The sequence below is a fragment of the Ambystoma mexicanum genome, chromosome 6q (assembly GCF_040938575.1).
Source record: "Ambystoma mexicanum isolate Mex_15411 chromosome 6q, UKY_AmexF1_1, whole genome shotgun sequence".
Lineage (NCBI taxonomy): Eukaryota > Metazoa > Chordata > Amphibia > Caudata > Ambystomatidae > Ambystoma > Ambystoma mexicanum.
The window spans coordinates 451,617,560-451,639,032 of NC_090937.1; the positions used below are offsets into that span (position 1 = coordinate 451,617,560).

Consider the following 21,473-nt stretch of genomic DNA (forward strand, 5'->3'; position numbering starts at 1 on the left):
ACCTGATGAAGATGATGATGGAGATGAGGACGAAGGGGACGGGGATGCTGGTCATGCAAGAGGTGATGCCCAGGAGGGACGCTATGTGCGACAGCATCTGATCAACCAAATATTCTGAGACACATGGTTCAACTCGGTAGGATGGATATGGGTATTAGTGCACTGGTGTCTGTGGTGAAGCGCACAATGGACCGTGTCCCCAATAAAGTACACATACACAATGACGAAGTCCAAGCCTGTGTTTTAACTAGTCACCAGTGTCTTAAGGTATAATGATATGAAAAAGTGCATGTCCACAACTATCCCACCACCCTTTCCCCCAGCCCTCCCCCACAACACTCCTGAAACACCCTTTGCCCCCTCCCTCCACAACACTCCCGAAACACCCTTTCCCCCGTCCCCCCACAACACTCCAGAAACACCCTTTCCCCCTCCCCCCACAACTACACATGTGTGGCTTGCACACGTGCCAGCTAGACCCTGCTGTCCCTAATTCCCATTGCCACCACCACCATTGGAAAGTTGGGAGGGTCTGCGCCTCGTGGTGCGCATGGAGCGGCGGAGGGGGCTTGTCTGCCTTGAACTCGCAGATGATGAGGTGGCTGTTTGTCCCTGTGGTGGTGGTGGGAACTGGCGGTCCATCGCGTGCGCTATGCGCGTGAGGGCCTACCTCAGTTGTCCAATCTCCACACACAGCCTGTTGGTACAGGCTCCCATCGCCTCCCTCGATTGCCTAGCAGTCTCCGTGACCTCCCCCCTGAGACGGGCAGCCTCTTCCACATGCTGCCCAACCAGCACTCTAATGTCCTCCTGGCGTTGCCTGATGGTGGCCAGGTCATGGCCACTGTGGCCAGCTCATGGTGTGGCTGCTGCACCTTCCTCAATGTCACGAACATCAGGTGAGGCCACCAGTGGACTCCAGCACCCTTCTGTGTTCTCCTCGCCAGACTGGCCATGGATACTGGATCCTGTTGTTGGCCGTGGAGATGCTTCTGGGCTTCCTGAGGGGGTGGGGGTGTGCATTTGCATTGAGACCTGACTAGGGTCCTCCACATCTGACAGCGGCACTGTGGCTGCTGCCTCACCAGTTGAACTTGTGGCAGCGGAGGGTGGGCCCTCCGTGGGTGTAACCTGTGTTGGGGGGTTTACATCAGTGGGTGTGGCAATTGTTGCTGGCGTAGATTGCGGTATTGGTGCAGTGGCGCCCTTGCGATGTTTGCCCCTCTGCACGTGCTCACTCCTCCCTTTGCCCCTTGATTTTGTGGTGGTATCTCCTGTCTCCTGTGCCCTGGGTTTTTTCTTGGCAGGGGGAGCCTGAGTCGCTGTGGCAGGTTCTTCGCTGTCTGTATGTGAGCCCGTGGGGGACGAAGAGGGGGATGGCATTGGTGATGGTTCAACGTGCTTCATGCAGATTCAGTTCATCATGCTGTTCTGTGCATTGGGACTTCATTAGTGGGCATTCAGGTGATGGGGCTGATGAGTGGGTCTTCCATGCATGAGTCTGTGTGGCACTTGTCTGTGGTGATGCGTGCATGTGAGTGTGTTGGGGTGTGACACTCACATGGGCAGGGTTGTGTGCATGTATGTTTGTGGTCGCATCCATAAGGTGAATCTGGGCTCACATTTGGGGGGTGCCTCACCGTTCACAGTGCATTGTTTCATGTGTACACTCACCTCCATCTGATGTCGTGGCCACGCCATGCTCCATGCTCCCGACTCCCTAGATGGATTCCACGACAATCATGCTGGTGCAGGTCTCCTCCCACTCCTTCAGTTTAATTGGTGAATCAGCGCCACCTCCTAAGGCCATGGCCAGCTGGCAGTTCGCAGACAGTATGCTGCGGACCCAGAGGCGGAGATCGTCCTACCGCTTCCTGCACTCCCTAACGGTGCGGGTGGTGGTGCCCACCGCACTCACTTTCAGGGCGACCTCTGCCCAGATGGCCTTTTTCTGGATCAGGGTCTCCCGCCGCATGTCATTGGCAAATACCACATCAGAGTTTGCTGCAAGGGTCTCTGTCAGCATTATGAGTTCCTCATTCGTAAATGTCTCTTTATGCTGGTGGTCTGTGTTTTTTTTTTATGGCCATTGGCATGGTGAGGGGATCCTTGGGGCTTAGGGATGTCACTGGTGTCGAAACAGGTCCTGGGGCAGAGGATGGCAATGGATTGTGTTTTTAAAGATGGCCGCCATGCTCTTTCCCGTTTCTGTGCAATGACGCTATTTCCGGTTCCGCTATTTAACGGTGACCGCTAATAGCTAATATTTACGTGGTGCAGGAGGTCGGTAATGCTATCAGTGCTTTCGTCGGTGCCGCTAAGGGTTTTTTTGGGGTTTTTAACGGCATGGTGGTAGGGTCATTACCGGCATGGCGCTATGCTCGTGTCCGCGTACTCGTAATGGTACGCAATTAGCGGCCTCTTGCCAAGGCGGACACGTTAATAGCGCCAGGCCGGTAAATGCCGTTTTTTACCGCTTACCGTGTAATGAGGCCCCTAGTCAGTTTGTTCAAAAACATACTTGTACTAAATAAACATTACCAGGGGTTTCTGTTCTCGAGCAAAATATTTTAAAGACATTCAGTGCAAATGTTTTGACAGTAAAATTGGTCACAAATGGAGCACTGATTTTTGGGATTCTGCCCAGGGATTTTCTGGGATCTTTAATGACAAATGGTGCGTCCCTAAGTATACAAGGTCAGCACTACTGTTACACAGTCATTCATTACTGTATTGTGGATTGGGTTTTCTTCAGGAATGTTATGAAATGTTTTTGCATTTCTGATTGAAGAAAGAGTGTCAACACGAAGATGATGTCTGACAACCACATGTGCTGGTTGGCAATGCCTAAGCTCGACAAAGAGGCATTGGAAAGAATGACTAATTCACAAGATATTAAGATATTCTCTTAAAACTGTTAAACAGTTCAGAGGCAACAAACAAAAGTGGCCGTTTGTTTGAGTCTTTGGGAGAAACTATCCGGGACAGAGCTATTGGCAAACAGCGTCGCCAGGTTCAGGAAATCCAGGTTAGAAGAAAGGGATGTCCCATGTTCAATGCAAAATGTAGAATCGTGAAAAGAAAATTGAACAATGATTTAACGAGCGGGGTGTACACTCCTGGTCAGAGTTATAGTTTCAAAATGGCATATAAAAATTGCCAAAAGACAACGAAAAAAGAATTTGGGAAACAATGACAGCTTTTTTGAAGGACACTAAATTGTTTTATGTTTAATGCAGATGATAAGACAGGCATTATGCCATCACCTTGGACAAGTAGTCTTTGGACCCAAGCCCCCCACATTTATAGGCCAATTTACTTACTGAACATTGTCATGTCCTGGAGGGTTGTGCCTTATGAGCTGAATTGGGGGTTTTCCGTTTGAAGGTGTCGGACCAGTTAAGATTTTTAACTTATTTGGTAAAAGTACATCTGATTTTCTGCTGATCATAAAGTGAATTTCAATGTAAGTGTGATTGCATCCTCCCCTGGTAAAGAAAAATACTTGTGGTAGAGGAGTTTTAAGGCACTGTCCATTTGGATAGGGGTGGGATATAACTACATTTGGCACACTAAGTCATCTCACAATAGCTCATAAAGCAGGAGCCTGTCTGATGGGCGGAGAGGCAGATGTCCAAAATATACATAAGCTGCCCTCTTTAGATTTATAAACAGATTTACATACGAATATAAAATGGCAAGGAGAAATCCCCAGAAAGCAGGAGGCTGATGCCAATGGTACGCTTAAATGTACCCACCCCTCAATAAATTAAGGTGGGCAGGAGGAAGCACAAAGTGTGCCTGCAAAATAGGAGACAAAGGTTTGGTTCCTTTTCTGTTAATTTGTCATTGTTTCCCTGTTTTGCGTAAGTTTGGACATGCATGGGAGCTATGTTTTATTTAAATAATTGTAATGATCAGGGTTTTATTTACTGCTTGTTTGAACATGTTAAAGCTGCTTTTATATTTTGGGCTTGTTCTATGCACATTTTATTAAAAATATGATACATGTTTTAAATGTTGCAAACTTACTTAATGGAGAAATATGGTTAAATAAATAAATATTGATTGAGTAATACATGCCATTACTTAGTAGGCTTTAAAGATCACTTCACTGGGGCTTCAGAGGTTAACTCTGAAGAATTACTTGTGGCATTTAATGGGAAATCGTGCCTTTTAAATCTCCTGAGGACTGTTGCATTTGTGAAATGGTTAAAAGTGGTTAGGAATACAAATAATACCTTTCTGAAGGATTTGATACTTTCTTTGCCCTAAAGGGATTTTACAGAAGACTTTGAGCATTTGATGACCACTACATAGAGGGGTGTGGTGGTGTTAACTAAGTATTTGGATTCATTTATTGGCTTGTAAATTTAAATGTATCAACAGTAACTTAATACAAATTGAATATGGGGCAAATTAATTATGAAAATGTGGCATTAATTTACCTTATCTGTCCATTATCCACGTGCCAGATGGCCAGAGTATTAAACAATGACAATTTTTGCCACTAAGACACTATGGGCCTCATTACGACCCTGGCGGAATGGGTTTAACAGCGCCGGTAAAGGTGCCTGCCCCGTTAAACCCATTCTGCCTCAATACGAGGTTCCCTCGCAGGACCCTCTCTGGACGTCTGGTCAGACCAGACGTCCTTTGCGGGTCCCGCAAGGGGACCAGCATGCTAACAACGGGCCCGTTACTAACAGGCCCGTTGTTAGCATCATCCCCGATCCCCAATCCCATTTAGCCCTATGGTGGCTCGAATGGGGATGGTCCGGGTCCGGGTTCCCTGAATGGGGAAATACTGGGCCCTCCTAGGTCGGAATGGCCCGATAATTCCCCATTCAGGGAACCCAGACCCGGACCCGAGTTTCGAGGCAGCCATGCCCTTATTAAGGGCATGGCTGCCTCCAAACTCGTAATGAGGCCCTATGTCACAATAAATATAGGTGACACTAAAATGAATATTGCCGATAAATACAATGCATGGTGACATCAAACACAAACCTCACAGTGCATGAAAACTATTTAATAAAGGAAAATTTGGTATGCATGCCACTTATTTGTCCATTATGCTCCTACTAGCTGTACCAAAGAACCGACTTTGACAATTTTCTCCAGGATACAAACATGGTTCAATAATTGGACTCATTAATACACTTGCCAGTTGGGTAAATGATCTGAAGATGACAGGGTTTTAACAATGATACTGCTATAATAAGGAAGGACATTTCCCAAACAATAATTTACATGGCGCCAACAATCAAATCTTGCATGTATAGAAATAAGCCTGCTGGAACCACAGCATGCTCATTGGCCAACATTGTCACACAGTCCAGGACTGGCTATATTGCCACTTAGGTCTCATCCCTTCAGCACGTCCTTCTAGGGCTCCACACCATGGCCCAGAGCTACTGGCAAGCAACAATTTAGGGTGCTGCGAGCAACATGTTGCTCCCGAACTACACGTTGGAGATCACTGATTTACACTATAGGTAACTCTATACAATACCTGGCCCTATTGGCTTATCCTACCCCTCGTAACCATACTATGACTTCAGTTTATTAATTTATTTGCGATGGGATCATCTTTTCCCATGATGCTGATTGGATGTTAACCGTTTTACTGTGTATCATATAAGCTCAGCTGTTGATTGGCTATTCCATGTGGAGTATCCTTGGAGTAAGTGACTTGATGAATTTTGACCAATCCCTATGTGAGATGTGACAGTGTGGCAACAAAAATGATAACTTTACATTCCATAGACTTCATTGGGTGTCACCAATGTTCTGTTCCCACCATTATAAACTGTGCACTGACAGTTAACATTGCAACTCTTCATTGGAAACATTACTCACTTTCCCTTTAACCTTTCCTTTTTCATAGCTTGTGCATGACCTCATTGACTCTGTCTTCAACCTTATGAACTGGGGACTAGGGCATCCGCAGACTTCATTCCTGATATGTGTGTGTGTATAAATCAAAATAATATTAATGTATTTCTAAACAGAACTGTGTGTTGTTAGGGTTGTTCATAAATCTGCTTAATAGATTCTACTCTATTTACAATGATGTTTCATAAGGTTCCTTCTTGTTAGTTGGGTCTCTTCTAATGAGGTTTTTCCTACAGGGAGCAGTGTTGCTCCTTGATCATACTTACTCAACACACATGTTTTTCGCTGCTCATTTTTTCATCCTCAAAAAACTTTGACCTTCACTGTGTTAAGTTCAGTGCACTGGCCAGGAACATAGTTTGTAATACATCTTTTGTACACAGGCTTAGGAACTTGGCTAAGCTGATGTTTCTCAACCAATCCATGTGCAGTGCATGTCTCTTCACTCAAGGGTCAGTTACTTATTTGGTGCCCATGAATGACCTTACTGTCGAGATTCAGGGCCTGAGAGTGTGTTCACCCACCTGTCTTGACCAATCACTGTGCGGCATTCATCCCTGCTGTTGGAGGTTACAGCTTAGCATGTGTGTGGTTTTGTAAAAGCATGGCTGATATTTTCTGCTAATTCATGATGATTCTTAGGCTTCAGGGATGGCTGATTTTGTTTCAAGGCCCCTTGTGTGTAGTTTATTCAGTTAGCGCAAGAGCCTACATTTAATTTAATATCATTGTTAGTGCTTCTAATGGTTTCCTGATTAGTAGTTGCTATACTCATTATGGATATGTGTGTGTACTTATGTATATGGTCTGCACCTTATTGCTTACCTCTCCTCGGGGACATTGCTTACTGAAGCACTTTTGCTGGTGCAGTTTGGGCCTACAAAGAGAGTTCTACATGGGCGAGGTTGCTTTTCTTATGATCTTGACTTTCTTCAAAGGGATTTTCGGAGCTTGTATTTCCGTGCACGTTGGGGCCTTTGGATGTACTACCCAACACTTTATTTTATTTATTGAACATTCGTATGGTGCCTATACAGCAGAAAGATTTTCCAAAGTGTTTCCTTTGCCTCCACCAACCATGATGCGGTTATTCCCCTACTCCTCAAGGCTAACCCTTCATGTGCCCCCACTGAACCACTGCCCCTGCACATTGTGAAGCACATAGCTCCCAGTGTTGCTCCACATCTGGCTTCCCTCCTCAACTCCTGTCTAAGCAATGCCACTTTTCCCTCATCCTATAAAACAGCTACTGTCATCCCTCTCCATAAGAAACCTTGGGCCTAATTAGGAGTCTGGTGTTAACCCGCTGGTGCTACCGGACTCGTAACACTTTGCCGGCACCTGATATCCAGGTGCCACTGGGACATTACAAGTCCCGGTGGATCGGGAAGTCAGGCACCGTAAAATATTGTCCCCATTCCTGTGGAGTCCCATAGGACTCCATGGGAGTGGGAAGACGGAAGCACTGGCATCATTGCTAATGGTGCCAGTGCTTTCATGACAAGTCTGCCTACCGGGACCATTGCACCAGGCAGGTTAGACCTGCGAGGTGCAACAGCCCCTGCAGGCAGACTTGTAGTATGGCAGTCCGGAAAGGGTGCTGGTATGTTGCTACCGGCACCCTTATTTCCGGACCACCCCACTTGTAATGAGGCCCCTTGTGTAGATCCTAACTGTCCTGCCAACTTCCGCCCTGTCTCTCTTCTACCCCACTATTCCAAAATCCTAGAGCGAGTATTATTCTATTAAATCACTAAATTCCTTGATACTCACAACCTCCAGGACCCTCTTCAATCTGGATTTGGACCTTTTCATTCTATTTAGACAGCTCTACTCAGTGTCAGCAACTTAATCTCTTCCGCTCGTCATGCAAAGCTTTCATCTATTTTTATTCTTTTCAATCTCTTTGCTGCCTTCGATACTGTCAACAATTCTGGTCTTCTCTCCTTGGCATCTGAGATAAGGCTCCCACTTGATTTGCTTCATACCTTGCCTCCAGACCCTTTCAGGTGTCCCAGAAAAGCCCTATCTCCTCACTCACCCTCCTTACTGTTGCAGTTCCCCAAGAGTCTGTCCTTGGTCCACTTCTCTTCTCTATCTATACTTCAGCTCTTGGGAGCCTGATCTCTTGCGGCTTCTCCCATCAACCCTTCTCTGGCAACACTCAGATCTTCTTCTCCTTTCACTCCTTATCTAATGAGCTGTTGTAAACAATTGAAAACTGTCTCTCAAATGGCGGATGCCTTCTCACTCACTCATGCTAACCTTCACTAAGACAGTAGCCCTCTACTTCCCAACCAAACAGGATATCTATTCATCTCCCCCTTTTCTTCTCTTCTCTCCTGACAACATTCCTTATTCCGCTTTCACTTGTACCTTTGGTGTCATCTTCGACCCATCACACATCTCGCTCTTCATCTCCAAATATGCCACTGCAGCCAGACTCAATTCTTCAATATCAGAAGAATCTATCATCTTCTTAATTTCAATACTGTTAAAGAGCTAATCTCCTCTTCATTCCTTTCTAGATCTGGCTACTGTACCATTACCTTCGACAATCTTCCCAGCTATGCTTTTTCACCTCTGGACAAAGTCCTCAACTTCCCGGTACGCACATTTTTCAAACGTTCTCGTTTTACCTGTATGTTCTCAGCCCATTGCCAGATTTGCTGGCTATCTATGAAACAAAGGGTTAAGTATAAACATCTTCTCATCATCTTCAAAGATATCCAAGGACTTGCCCCACCATACCGATCTGCTCATCTCTCTACCTACCCTTCTCTTTCTGTGTTCCAATCATTCTTGGCTCAGCTCCTTGCCACCACTTGAGCTCCCTGGGCACTCTCTCTTTTACGCCCTCTCTCTTCTCACTCCCTACTCTGGAATGCTCTTGCTCTCCCTCTCCCACTCTGTACTACTCCAACTCAACCTCTATTCAAATCCAACCTCAAAACCCTCCTTCCTAAAGAGCCTGTTTCCTAGCACTCTACGCTAGTACATCACCCTGTTTTCCTATTTTTCATGGACAACCGTACAGCACTTTTCTGTCACCCCTCCATCCATAATTTAGCACTTCCTCTCTCATCCAATTCCTATGTCATTCTGCCCTGTCTTCGTCCCTGGTTTATGTTTCCACCTTGCCCTGCAACTGGTCTTCAAGTCACATTCGCTCACCCCATTGTAAATAACCCTTGTCCTCCCTTCTCTGTTATCTATGGTAATTATGTATGCATTGTTGTGCCAAAAATGTATTACTTTCCCTGTGATGTTTAGAAGTACACAATTAATTAATTCATTAATATAAAATATGCTATGAGACCTCAAATTCTTAATAATGTTGAATGTTTTGCCATTTTGGTTTTAGTCTGTTGTATAACAAGCATTGCCAAAGCTAATATATCTAGCTTTGCAAATGTAGAGGTTACAATATTTTTGTAAAGACAACACAGGGCAAACACGCATTGACAATGCCAACAGTTTTGGCTTTTGAGTAGGCATGTGAAAGGCATTTGTCATGCACTTCTGTAGTGCTACTAACTGGCCACTGATGGTAGCATCTGCAAAACGGCATACATGCCAACATTCTGGAGCACCTGGAAGTGACACAGAAAATGGAATGGATTGGGTTTAGAATTATTTTAAGAGGGAGAAAGTAAAAAAAAGTAGCATCATTTTTCATTCAAAGATCGGGAGTATCCTGTGTAAATTGGGAGGGTTGGCATGCATTAAATGGTGAGAGTAGATGGCCGTATAATAGCTGTGCCTGCCAAATGCGTAATGAGTGGCTCGGGGCAGGCCTGGTTAAGACATTTTAGACATCAAGTCATTAACTGTCGGAAGACTGCTTTAAAAAGAACACTGGCAGGTACTTCCAGTGCAAACCTTGATGGGAAGGCTTGATAAATATAGTTGAAAGCGATACAAGGAGGATGTGTTTTTGGGCGGGGAGGGGCAGGATATGGGTGGAAATGGCCATAGGGATAAGCATGGCCATAGGAAGTCAATCGGTGGGGAAATATGTAAACAACCCCTACAAGCTTTGTGTCCCTGCTCATATGCCATTTCCCCCTACCTGTACTCTAATGCAATAGTTTCGACACATAGGTGGTACTACATTTACACAGATGGGTGTTTTGGCTTTGCCTATACTTGTTTTCCCCATGCCACTGATAAATGACCGTTCAGTTTCAAAATTATGTCCAGAAACATTCGTTTGTCAGAAGGAACTGCTCCGCTTTCAAAGGGGAGGAAATTGCCAATTTGTGTCCAAAGGACCATGCAAGACAAGGGCCTTTTTGCTTCCCCAGCCTTTCATGGCCTTTTGGGAATGCAGGCTGGTGTACTGCTTGCTTGAATGTGCCTCGGGTGGGGGTGTTTGGGGGGGGCTCTTGCATCTTCCCAAACATTCAGGGCCGCGGGCATCATGAAGGAATCCCTCCAAGGCCACCGCACATGCCCGTGGGATCCAGGAAGCTCTCTCTTCTTTTTGGTTCCTGTTGTGCGATGCGCTGAAGCCTGAGCGCCAATGTGACAGACAGAGTTTTGAGTGGGTCTGCCGTTAAGAAAATTAATGTAGATATGTATTTATGTGTGTATGCATGCATGTATGCGTGAGTTTGTATCTGTAAGTATACGCATGGGAATGAAAGTGGGTATGTCGTTTGGGTGCACCTGTGAATGTGGGAGTGAATGAATGCTGTGTTGGTGTCAGTGTGAATATGTATGAATGTGGTATGGGTTCGCGTCTGAATGAGAGAGTAAATGCATGAAAATGAATGGTGTGTGAATGTGTGTGCACAAGGTTGGGAGTGGGCCTCTGTTTGGTGGAGCATATTTTCATCCTGCAAGATAGTATTTTCTTACTGGTCATAAGGGATAAAGCCAGCATGACAAGTGTTTTTATTTTTGAGTGGTTCTGGTCATATTGTGGGGTGGCATGGTTGCTGGGCACCAAGGGTAAAACAAACATGATACGTGTTATTACTTGGCTAGATTGGCCTACATTGGTGCAGTCAGTTTAAATATATATTCTTACTGTGACATGGCATGTTGTACTGGGAACCAAAGGTAAAACCAACATTATAAATGTTGTTACTTGGCTAGACTGGCCTACATGGTTGCAGTCAGTCTAAATATATGTTCTTACTTTGACATGGAATTTTTACTGGATATGAAGTGTAAAGAAAACATGGTAAGTGTTATTACTTAGCTAGAATGGCCTACAATGGTGCTGCCCGTCTGAATATGAATGTACTCTGACGTGGCATCTATTTTACTGCACAATACGTTTAAAGCAAGCATGATAAGTATTATGAAATCCCTAGACTGGCATAAATTAGTGCAGCCAGTCTGGCTTGATTGTGTCCCCTGTGACCTGGAATGTATTACTTGTCCTAAAGGGTAAAGCCAATATGATGAGCATTTTGATGTTTGTGGGGGCTGGGGAGTGCTGGTTATGTATGGGCACATCTAGCACGAATATGTGTTGGACATTGCTCCTCAGCAATATTGGTGGCTTTCTTATAATAGATTTTTATCATGTGTTGCCCCACAAAAGCGATTCCAAACTGTGTGGCTTTTTATCCAATTTTCATATGAAGTGTGCTGTAAAATGCACCACTTCAATTCATTACTTTTATCGTTTTCTCAGGGGGATAACCCCTCAAACTGTCCTTGGTTGGTATTCGTGGGAAAAATGTAAGGCCCTCCAATTAAAGACATTGGCATTCACTGCTACTTGTAGCTACCAATGACACTGATACATTGGAAGCCTTGTAAAGGTCAATCTAACAAAGCTACTAATCCATAATGGCCACCTATATTAAAATGAAGCTGAAGCAAAATTGTCTCTGTTTCATCATTGCTTGGGATCCTCTTATTTTCTTAAACCTCATAAACAGTGGCAGTCATAGACACGAATAACAAGAATAACAAAAAACAAACACAAAGCAATTAAACACAAACGTATAAAACACATTAGTATACCACGCATTATGGAAACAACATAAGTTCTTAAAAGCAACACTCACCAAATCACTTTCCAACTTAAACACTTCCACTCACTCTTACACAATGGTTGGCACTGTAACAGAGCTTTCCCCACGATGCACACTATTTCCGCATCAAACAGAAACTGATTGATACCAGAAGCCCTCTAATATATTTTATAGAGCTCTGGCAAAGAACTGAAGCTCTCTCTAGTCAACCCAAAAAATGTATTGATGTAGAGGGTTGAACCCAAATCCCAATGGTGTTTGTACATTTTCAAGTCAGGTGTTCAAACATATACACTATCAATGATGTGTCCATGAAACTTGTATGATATGATATGATGTCATATATGATATGTTATTTGTATCGCACCCATACTCAAGTGTTTCATAAACACATATATAAGTTTAAGCGTGCCATGGTATACAACTTTGATGTCTCCTCCCTTTTGGGAATGGTGTTATGTGCCTACCCTTCTGAGAAGTAGGTCATGAAATATGGTGAGTTTGGATAAAACCTTTCTTATAGGCAGTGCAGTTTGTGTCGAGCGCTACACTGTGGAGGGATTGTTGGATAGGAGTAGATAGTTTTCCTTCAGCACTAACAGCAATTGTGATGTGTGTATTCCACATTCTCCAGATATATTTAGCTGGGGGAGCGGCTTACAATGCAAAGTGACCTCTTGGCTGCACACATATTTTACTTTCACTTATGTAGTAGTCTCCCAATATGGAAATTCATGCCACCACCAGATTTTGATTAAAAAGGCAAGAGTATTGCATTCCTAATATGCAGTTAGTTTTGCACATCCTGCAGGCATGATATGGCAAGCTTATTGCATTGGCTCATGGGCTGGGAGCAAATGAAGTTTGCGTAAGAAAGTTAATAAGAAGGACTGAAAGTTGAATGTTTTTCTAACACACTTTGCGCAGTCTCTTGCCGAACTCTGCATTAATAGTAATGGGACAAATATAATTTTTTATAGAGTTGAGTCATTGCTTAAAATACAAATTATAAATTAAGAGAGTTTAAAAGATAGCAAATTTAGAGATGAAAGCAAATTGGCATGGTATTCCTCGGATACGAGGTTAAAGGATTAGTGGAATTGCCCTGAAACTAGTGTCCTGCAGTTTGAAAACCAGCATTTATATTCAGCACCACATTCTGGGGCTGATTCATGGAATTATTTGTGCTGGAAAATGGGGATTTGTGCGGGATTCTGCCCGCAAATCCCCATTTGTTACACAGGGATTTGCGGGCAGAATGGCGCACAAATTCCCGTCTTTCGGCGCAAATAATTGAAGTTAGGTTGGTCTTTTTTTTTATTTTTTTAATTTTGTTTGAACAAACACACCCATCAAAACATATACAACAGTGCATGTCAAAATTATCCAATTCAAACGTCAATGTATCCCTTTATCCCTCCCCCCTTAACTTGAGCTTAAATCACTTCACTTCCCGCTTTTGACCCAATTAGGGGTTTGTCCTCATCTATATTGTCTGAGGAGTCCTGATCATCCGGGAGACCTTGGGCAGATCCATGCAGCGTGGCTACCAAGTGTCTCCAAGCCACTAGCATTCCTGTCTCCTCCTCCCCCACTCTGTTGGCTGCATCATACCACACCACTGTTTCGGCATCTGCCCATTTCAAGAGATCATGCCACCACACTTCTATTTTGGGCCTATGGCGCGCCTTCCAGCTCATAGAAATTCTTCGTTAGCCAGTATGTATGCCAGGTCCTTCAATTTGCTCACGTGCCCCAGGTTGCGAGGTCTGACAAAGCCCCCCACCATGCATGCCCATACAGATTCCACATCCAGCCGTATCCCTTTCTCTGTCAGCTGGTGGGTAACTTCGCCCCAGAATTTCCCAATCTCTGGGCACGCCCAGAACATATGCACCATCCCAGCGTTAACTTCCCTGCATTTGGGACATGCTTGAATTTCTGTGCCCTTGAATCTGGCTATTTTCTCAGGGGTCATGTATGCCCTATGAGTTATATATAGTTGGATCTGCTGAAACCTCGCATTTCTGGACACCTTTTTATGGTATTTTTGGGCTCTTTCCCATAGCTCATCGTGCATTAGCTCTGCCACTTCCTCCTCCCATTCCCGTCTCAACTGGATCACCTCCTTTCCCACTTTAGACATCATGAGTTCATAGATCCGGGAGACTTCATGTCCTCCCTCTGAGATTCCATAGAATGTTTCTATCGTTTCATCAGGTTGGTCTGTAAAAACCGATTCGGGCCATAACTCTCTCACCCTCCGCACCATTCTAGTATAGGTAATATACTGGGCCTCATTACAACTCAGGCGTTAAGGGTTAACGCCACCGTTAACCCTTAACGCCTGATTCTGATTTTAACGCCTGCTTTTAGCAGGCGTTAAAATCCATGGCGCTAACCTGCCATGGTGCTAATTACGCCGCCGTAATTTACGGCGGCGTAATTAGCGCCTTCCCCACTCCCATTATGCCCTATGGGGCAAAAATGGGAATGGGGAAGGGAAAATGGGAAATGGGGATTTACCGCCCCACTCACCTTGGAATAGGGCGGTAAATCCGCCATCCACCATGGTGTAAACGGAGTTTACACCATGGTGGTAAAGTTGGTGCACTTAGCACCAAGGTTGTAATGAGGCCCACTGTCCCGGGTGTAATGCGGTCTCATCTATTAGCTTGCCAAATTCCACTGCTTTCCCCTCTCTCCATAGGTCTCCCAGTGTTGCTATGCCCACAGGTTTCCAGTGCCTACGAATCGTATTCCTTAGTTGCTCGTCTGTGCCACCCAATGCTACCAACGGCATTTGCGGGGAGCATGGGGTCGGTTCTTTACAATCTGGCAAGCTTTACGCCATAACCTCCATCCTAACTCCAACAGCCTTGATCGCCCCCTCAGTTCTGGTTTGGGGACCCATATTATCTCTTTCAAAAAGAACGGGGCACATTCAGATCTTAACAGTCTGGACTCCGCTGTGGGGTCCTCAGACACCCATTTCGCCACATACTGTAGTTGGCCAGCCAAGTAATAAATCTCAAAGTTGGGCAGTTTTATACCTCCCCGGTCACATGTGTTCTGCAGTTTCCACAGGGCTATCCTATTCCTAGTGTTATGCCAAATAAAGCCTCTACACAGGCTTTGTAGTTTACTAAAGAATCGCCTGGGTATCCCAAAAGGGATGTTCAAGGCGAAATGTAGGAGCCTGGGCAATGCAACCATTTTCAGCAGCGCCGCTCTCCCTACCATGACGAGGGGGAGTTTTGCCCAGAATCTTATACTATTTTCCAAGTTCACTACTGCCCTCTCCGTGTTTTGTGTATGCTGGTCTTTCGTTTCATGATATATGTTTACGCCTAAGTACCTAAATGTTTTAGTCTTCCAGGGTATCTGCAATATTGGTAAGTTCTCTAACCACTATCTCATCCAGTCCCACCCCCCTTCTACGTCTTCATTCAGTTTCTGCTAGAACTCAAGGAACCCGTTGTTTACTCCCTCTTGGGTGTCTAGTATCCCCCTCGTTATTCCCATTTATTGCTCTAATGGCTAGTCTTGATGACTCCTTTTTATATAACCAAGCCAACAACCTGCCTGGTTTGCCCCCCCCTGCATGTTGCCTTTCAGTGTACTTCTTGTAGGTTAAGTTACTCAGCCTCTTCCAGTGCCCTCGGTACACCTGTTGCAATTTATGTATTGCTTCAGCGGCCTCTGGGGAGTTATCTCCCTTATTCATGATCGCTTCAAGTTCTGCTTCTGCTTTCTGTAGTTCCTGAACTATTTCACCCTGGAGCCCCTTGGATTTCGCTCTTGCAGATCCCCGAAGCACCACCTTGAAAGCCTCCCACGGGGTGCCTGCTGAATCCACGCTTCTGTTGTTCTTTTCAAAGTATTCTATAATGTCCTTTCTTAGGTCCTCTGTCGTAACTTGCCGCGTAGTGGAGAGTAATGGACCTCTGTCCACAAATCACCCACAGGGATGAGTAAATAAACTCCCTGTGCGAGCTTTGAGGCCACAGGTGTTTATGTTTCTTCGCCGGATCTGATGACGTCCTGGACCCCGGAGGCTGTTAAATGGAAGGTAAGGTTAGCACAGGCAAACACAGTACTGTGATATGCAGAAGCGTGTAAGAATCTCTTACCTAAACCCAACCGGGATGATAATGGGGTGTTGGGCCTGGTGCGGGGGAGCGCCGTAGATCCGGACAGCCGAGTCAGCCGTGTCCCAGGTGATAATAGCCGGCTGCACCTGTAACCTGGCTGTAACTTGGTAGGCACTTGAGTTTACCACGTAGCGCCAGTGGCCGAAGATCGTAGAGTCAAGAAAGGGCAATCCGAAAACAATCCGTTAAGCAAAAGCCGAGTGTCCAAAGTACCAATATCCGAGCGACAAGATCCGAGGAGTCAGCAAGCCAGTCCGTGTTCCGTAAGCCAAGGTCCAAATCCGTAGTATCAACGTGAATGCTGCAATTGCCGAACAGAGTCGTAGAACAGCTGTGAAGCGGTGAGTGAACCCGAACTTCCCGGCTTTATGCGTGCCGGCTCCCGATCACGTGACCGGAGCTCTGGGCACGTGATCGGGAGAGCACCGCGGAACCAGGAAGTAACCGCAATCGGGTGTTCCAACCCGAACGTAGCCTCCATGGGAGTTGCCAATGGAAGCGAGGCAGAAAACCGGGTCGGAATCTCCGCGCTGCCCGTCCTCGTTGACTATGGCGACTCCCTCGCACCCTAGGTAAGGAGTTGTCCCGGGAGGTGGGCTGCAACCCGGGGACAGTAACTGTGTGTGCTGGTGTATCTGAAAGGGCGCCTGGTGGCGGGACTGGTTTGTGTATGACATCCTCTCTGAACACTGCGTCTTTCAATGCCTCGCCTCTAAGCTGCCACATCGGGATCTTTTCTCTGGGGGGCAGATGTTGCCATTTTATGATCAATGGGGAGTGGTCCGAAAGTACCCTTGCTTTACATTCTGCCTGTCCTATCTCCCCAGTCATCTCGGAGGAGACAAACAGTAGTCTAGCCTTGTGTAAAGATTTTGTGGTGCCGCATAGTACAAATAATGTCTATCTTGTGGGTGGCATAATCTCCAATTGTCTTCTAGTTTGAATTCACCCACCAGGTTCATTAGAGTTTTGGCGGCTGGAGTGGGTTTGTTTCGTTTCTCATCTGATCTATCCATAACGGGGTCCAGTGTACAGTTAAAGTCACCTCCCCAAATGACTGCTCCTCCCAGGTACGGGCTGATTTTGCCATACAGAGTCTTAAATAAGCTACTGTGTCCTGGTTGGGGGCATAAGTATTGACAATGCACACCTATTTATTTTTGATCAGTCCGCTGATTGCTACCATCCCACCGTCTGGGTCTGCTGTGGCCTGTACAAGCTGGAAAGGCACATGCTGGGCGATCCAGGTAATTACTCCCCTAGCGTATGCCGAGTATGTAACAGGGCTATGTCTACCTTTTGTCTCTTGAGGTACATCATAATCTTGTTTCTCTTTAAATAACTATTGAGCCCTCTCACAATCAGGTCATTATCTTGAGGTCTCCCATTATCAACCATATTCCCCCCCTCCTCTTTCTCTTCTACTATTTAGCGCTGTGCGCGGTAGCGCGCAAATGTAAGCTCATTCCCCAACTAATTCTACTACAAACACCCCAACTCCCTTCCCCCCGCCTTCCATCCCGTCCCCAACTGTTGCCCAGCTCCATCCCTGGATCTCAGGCATCCCCGCATTTGGTCCTGTCTTGGCTAAACCGGTGCTAGGAGCCCAGCAGGGGGTTACCGCACTATCGGCAACCCGGCTAACCTATCTAATGGGGTATGAGTTCGGGCTCTCTTGTCTTCCACTTGTTGAATAACAGCTCTGCCTAGAACTATAATCAAGTCCCAATGTCTCAATTTATACAGCACCTCATCATCTGGGGCCATTTTCTCGTTACTCTGTGCTGGTCTCCTTATGATCGTCTGCTCCCGTCGGATAGTTCTGTACGTCCAGCCATTCCGTCGTTTCCTCTGGGGTCTCAAAAAGGATTGCACGCTTTTTAAGGGTCACCTTCAGCTTTGCTGGATACATCAACATGTATTTGTAACCGGCCTATCGCAGTCTCCTTTTCACTGTTCCAAAGTTCAGTCGCCATCTCTGCACCTGGAGGTGTAATCCGGATATGCTGTGATGGACGCAGATGCCCTTTGTATTGTTCCTCCTTTGCAAAAGTGTTCCAGAATCTTTTCTCTGTCGCAGTAGTTTAGTACTTTGGCGATGATCGGCCTCGGAGGGGCTAACGGGGGGGCCTTCTTGTCAGGGCCCTATGCGCTCTTTCCACCGCAAATCCCTGGGTTAGTGCCCCTCCTACTATTTCTTGTAACAGCATGGTCTCAATGTACTCTGGGGGCTTAGGCCCCTCCTGCCCCTCCGGGAGTCCCACAATGTGTATATTGTTTCTCCGTGAGCGTCCTTCGGCTTCCTCAGCTCTGTTCTCCAGGTTGCTCACTTGTTGTCGTAATACGTGTATTTCCGAGGAATGTGATGCACAGGTAGCTGTGTTTGCTTTCACCTCTTTCTCTAGCTCGCCTGTTCATTCTGCAATTGTCCGTACATCTTGGGCCTCATTACGAGGTAGGAGGTAGCCATGGTGCTATTAGTGCCATGGCTACCCTCTTACCACATTCCGGGTCAGTGTTCCCGGAATAGGGACTTACCAGGTCATTCTGACCTTGGAGGACCCGGTAAGTCCCCATTCCAGGAACCATTCCCCATTCCCATTCGAGCCCCCATAGGGCTCAATGGGAATGGGGATGGAGCTAATAACGGGCCCGCTATTAGCTCTGAAGTCCCTTAACGGGTCCCTTCCATAACGCCTGGCAAAACCAGGCATTGAGGAAGGGACTCGCTAAGGGACCTCGGAATAGGGTGGTAAGGGATTACCGGCACCGGTGTCCTTACCGGTGCCGGTAATCCCTTACCACCCACCTCGTAATGAAGCCCCTTGTCTTAATAAGTTAACGTCCACTTGAACTGCATCAATTTTAAACTCTAGAGACTCTTTTAGCGTAGTCATTGCAGCCTCCAGTTTCGTTTCCTGTGTATTTTTTAGATCTGCGATTGCCTCTAGTGTCTGCTGATCGCCTTGCTCCGGGGATGTTTCCGCTTGAGCACTTCTCTCTTTGTTCTTGGGCCCTTCCGTTGTTTGTGGCATTTTAGTAAAATCCTCAATTGTGGATTGCTTCCCCTTCGTCTTGGGCTGCTTGGATGCCATTGCACCTTCGTTGTAGTTTGAAGTGGTCGGGCCGGGGTGCTCAATGTTTGTGCTTACGCCCTCCTGTTCAGCACTGGGTTCCATTTGGAGCAAGGGGCCACTCCGGACCGGGGTTCATTATGCCGCTTGTCAGTGGTCTATGCCCTGCGGTACTTGTCAGCCGGCAATACCGCTGTTACCACGCTTGTTTTAGCTGGCCCGTTCATCATGCCCCCGTGGACCTTTCGCAAGTTCTGATGTGTGTTCGCCCTTCTCGCGGCTCGTCTTCCCCTTCAAGTGGTGCAGCCAATAGAGTGAGGCTCCTCCAGGCCTCCCAGCAGTAATCCATGCCTTTCCCAGGGGCCAGAATGAGTAGAGGGATATTGCAGTGTGATTCTGGCCTCACAAACAAACAAGGAGCGTCTTGTGCTTCTGGGGGTACTGTGATACCCCCCTCTCACATGTCTTTTGATCTCAGTTACTAAGTCAGGGGCAGTTAGTAACGCTGTTCTTGGTACCAAATGTAGTAATGAGGGCTATTTCCGCATATGCTTCCGCGTGCATCTCTTGTTTATTGGGTCATGTTAGAGGCACCATCCGGATTGTCTGTGCGATTCATGCTGCTGCTCTCTCCTTCAGCATTTAGTTAATTTAATTTAATTTATGGTCGCATCTCATGCTCGACAGACGCTGTGGGCTTTCTGCTGGATGTGCAGCCAGCCGCTCCCCTGCAGCGCTAACCATGGCGAGTGGCGCAAATTTCCTGGAAAGAGGCTTTATGTTGTGCCCCTGGCTAATCCATCACTGTGGAGGGCTCAAGGCGAGGTGCGCTTGATACATTTGTATCTACCAAGTAGCGGGTTCCGTGTTCGTTTCAAGGCCCAGCGTGTGTTTTGGCAGCTCGCCAGCTTCAGTTTCAGGGCTGCAGTTACTATGTGTCTATTGCTGGCCCAGTCACTCTGACACGCGCATGGCTCTTTCAATGTTGATCTGCAGCCCCCGAAATCAATCTCCTGTGCGGGCCGTGTATCCCTCGGTCTCCGGCTGGGGTGTTCAGTACGTTTAGTGCCCGTGGCGCACCTGGCCAGCGCTGTCCTCCTTCTCGGGCACTACTGCCTTGTGCCTGCACATAGATTCATGGGGTGGCTTCCACTCTGTCTCCGCTTGCCACAGCCTTTGTCTCTCTGGCGGTGGCCATCTTCTTTATCGCCGCAGCCAGACCTCAGGATCTTCTTCACGATCTGACGTCGCAGTTGCAGCATAAACCTGCTTGAAACTGTGTCCTCACATGCTTCAGAGCGTCCGACGCACAATCCCTCCATTGTGGGATTTTACCGTGGGTATTTACGCAGTTTCTTGGCAGATGATGTATGGATCAGTGGGAGCTCTAACGAGAGCGCATCCTACTACATTGCTTTTTGGCCAGGCCCCCCTTTTTGATTTTTGATTTGATTTTGAGTCATTTGTATCGTGCTACTGACGAACCAAATCTTATCCGAGCACAGGTTGAACTTAACACACTCAAGTGAACAAAGCAAAAACGTTTATTATCAGATGGTAAAAAATCCCACAGGATAACCATACCACTATATTAAAATCTCCCCTGTCCAAATTACTTAAACAAATGGGTCATTAAAACTTTGCGAAAGTGACAAAGAGATTTAATGGCCTGCATGTCTAACGGATGGAAGAGTATTCCATAACTTTGGGCCTTATGTTACGAACCTATGATCTCCCCGGTATACACCGTTTGAGGGGGGAGTTTGCAACAACAATTGATCACTTGACCGCAACTGCCGAATTGGTTGGTACCTAAATATTTTTCCTGATAGGTAACTTGGCGCAAGCTTATTTACACATTTATAAACTAAGCAGAGAATTTTTAAATCAATATGATCCTTCACAATGAGCCAGTGTAGAGATCGACACAGGCTTGAAATCGAAGAGGATTTCCTTACTCGAAAGATCAATCTAACAACAGTGTTTTGTGCTTTACGCGGGAGCTGAACTTGAGTGAGTGGAATGCCTGCCAGCAGCCCATTACATTAATCAAGGCGCAAGTTTACCAGGGCTCCCACCGCCACTGCATGAACCTTGGCCGGAATAAATGGGACAGCCAGTTTCAGGAGGTAAAAGGGACAAAAGACTGACTGCACCTTAGCACTCACCTGAGCTTGGCTCCCCAGATCTTCCTACCAGATACATCCTACATTTTTTAATTTCGGAGCAAATGATAAGTCTGAACCCAGGAAACAAGGTGAGCCTGGACGCCTGCTGCCCTTCAGGAGATGTTTTGGCCCAAACCATGCTACCATTGTTTTTATCATCTTCCAGAACTTAGAGTCTGAGAG

The 21,473-nt window shown here is 46.3% G+C and overlaps 1 protein-coding gene across 1 annotated transcript; it reads right to left on the reverse strand.

The window, feature by feature from the left end:
* Nucleotides 1-855: 855 nt before the first annotated feature.
* On the reverse strand, nt 856-1,407 carry LOC138515236 (anti-sigma-I factor RsgI2-like). Its single transcript, XM_069630182.1, has one exon. The coding sequence runs from the start codon at nt 1,405-1,407 to the stop codon at nt 856-858; it is 552 nt and encodes a 183-aa protein (XP_069486283.1).
* Between the last annotated feature and the right edge of the window lie 20,066 nt (nt 1,408-21,473).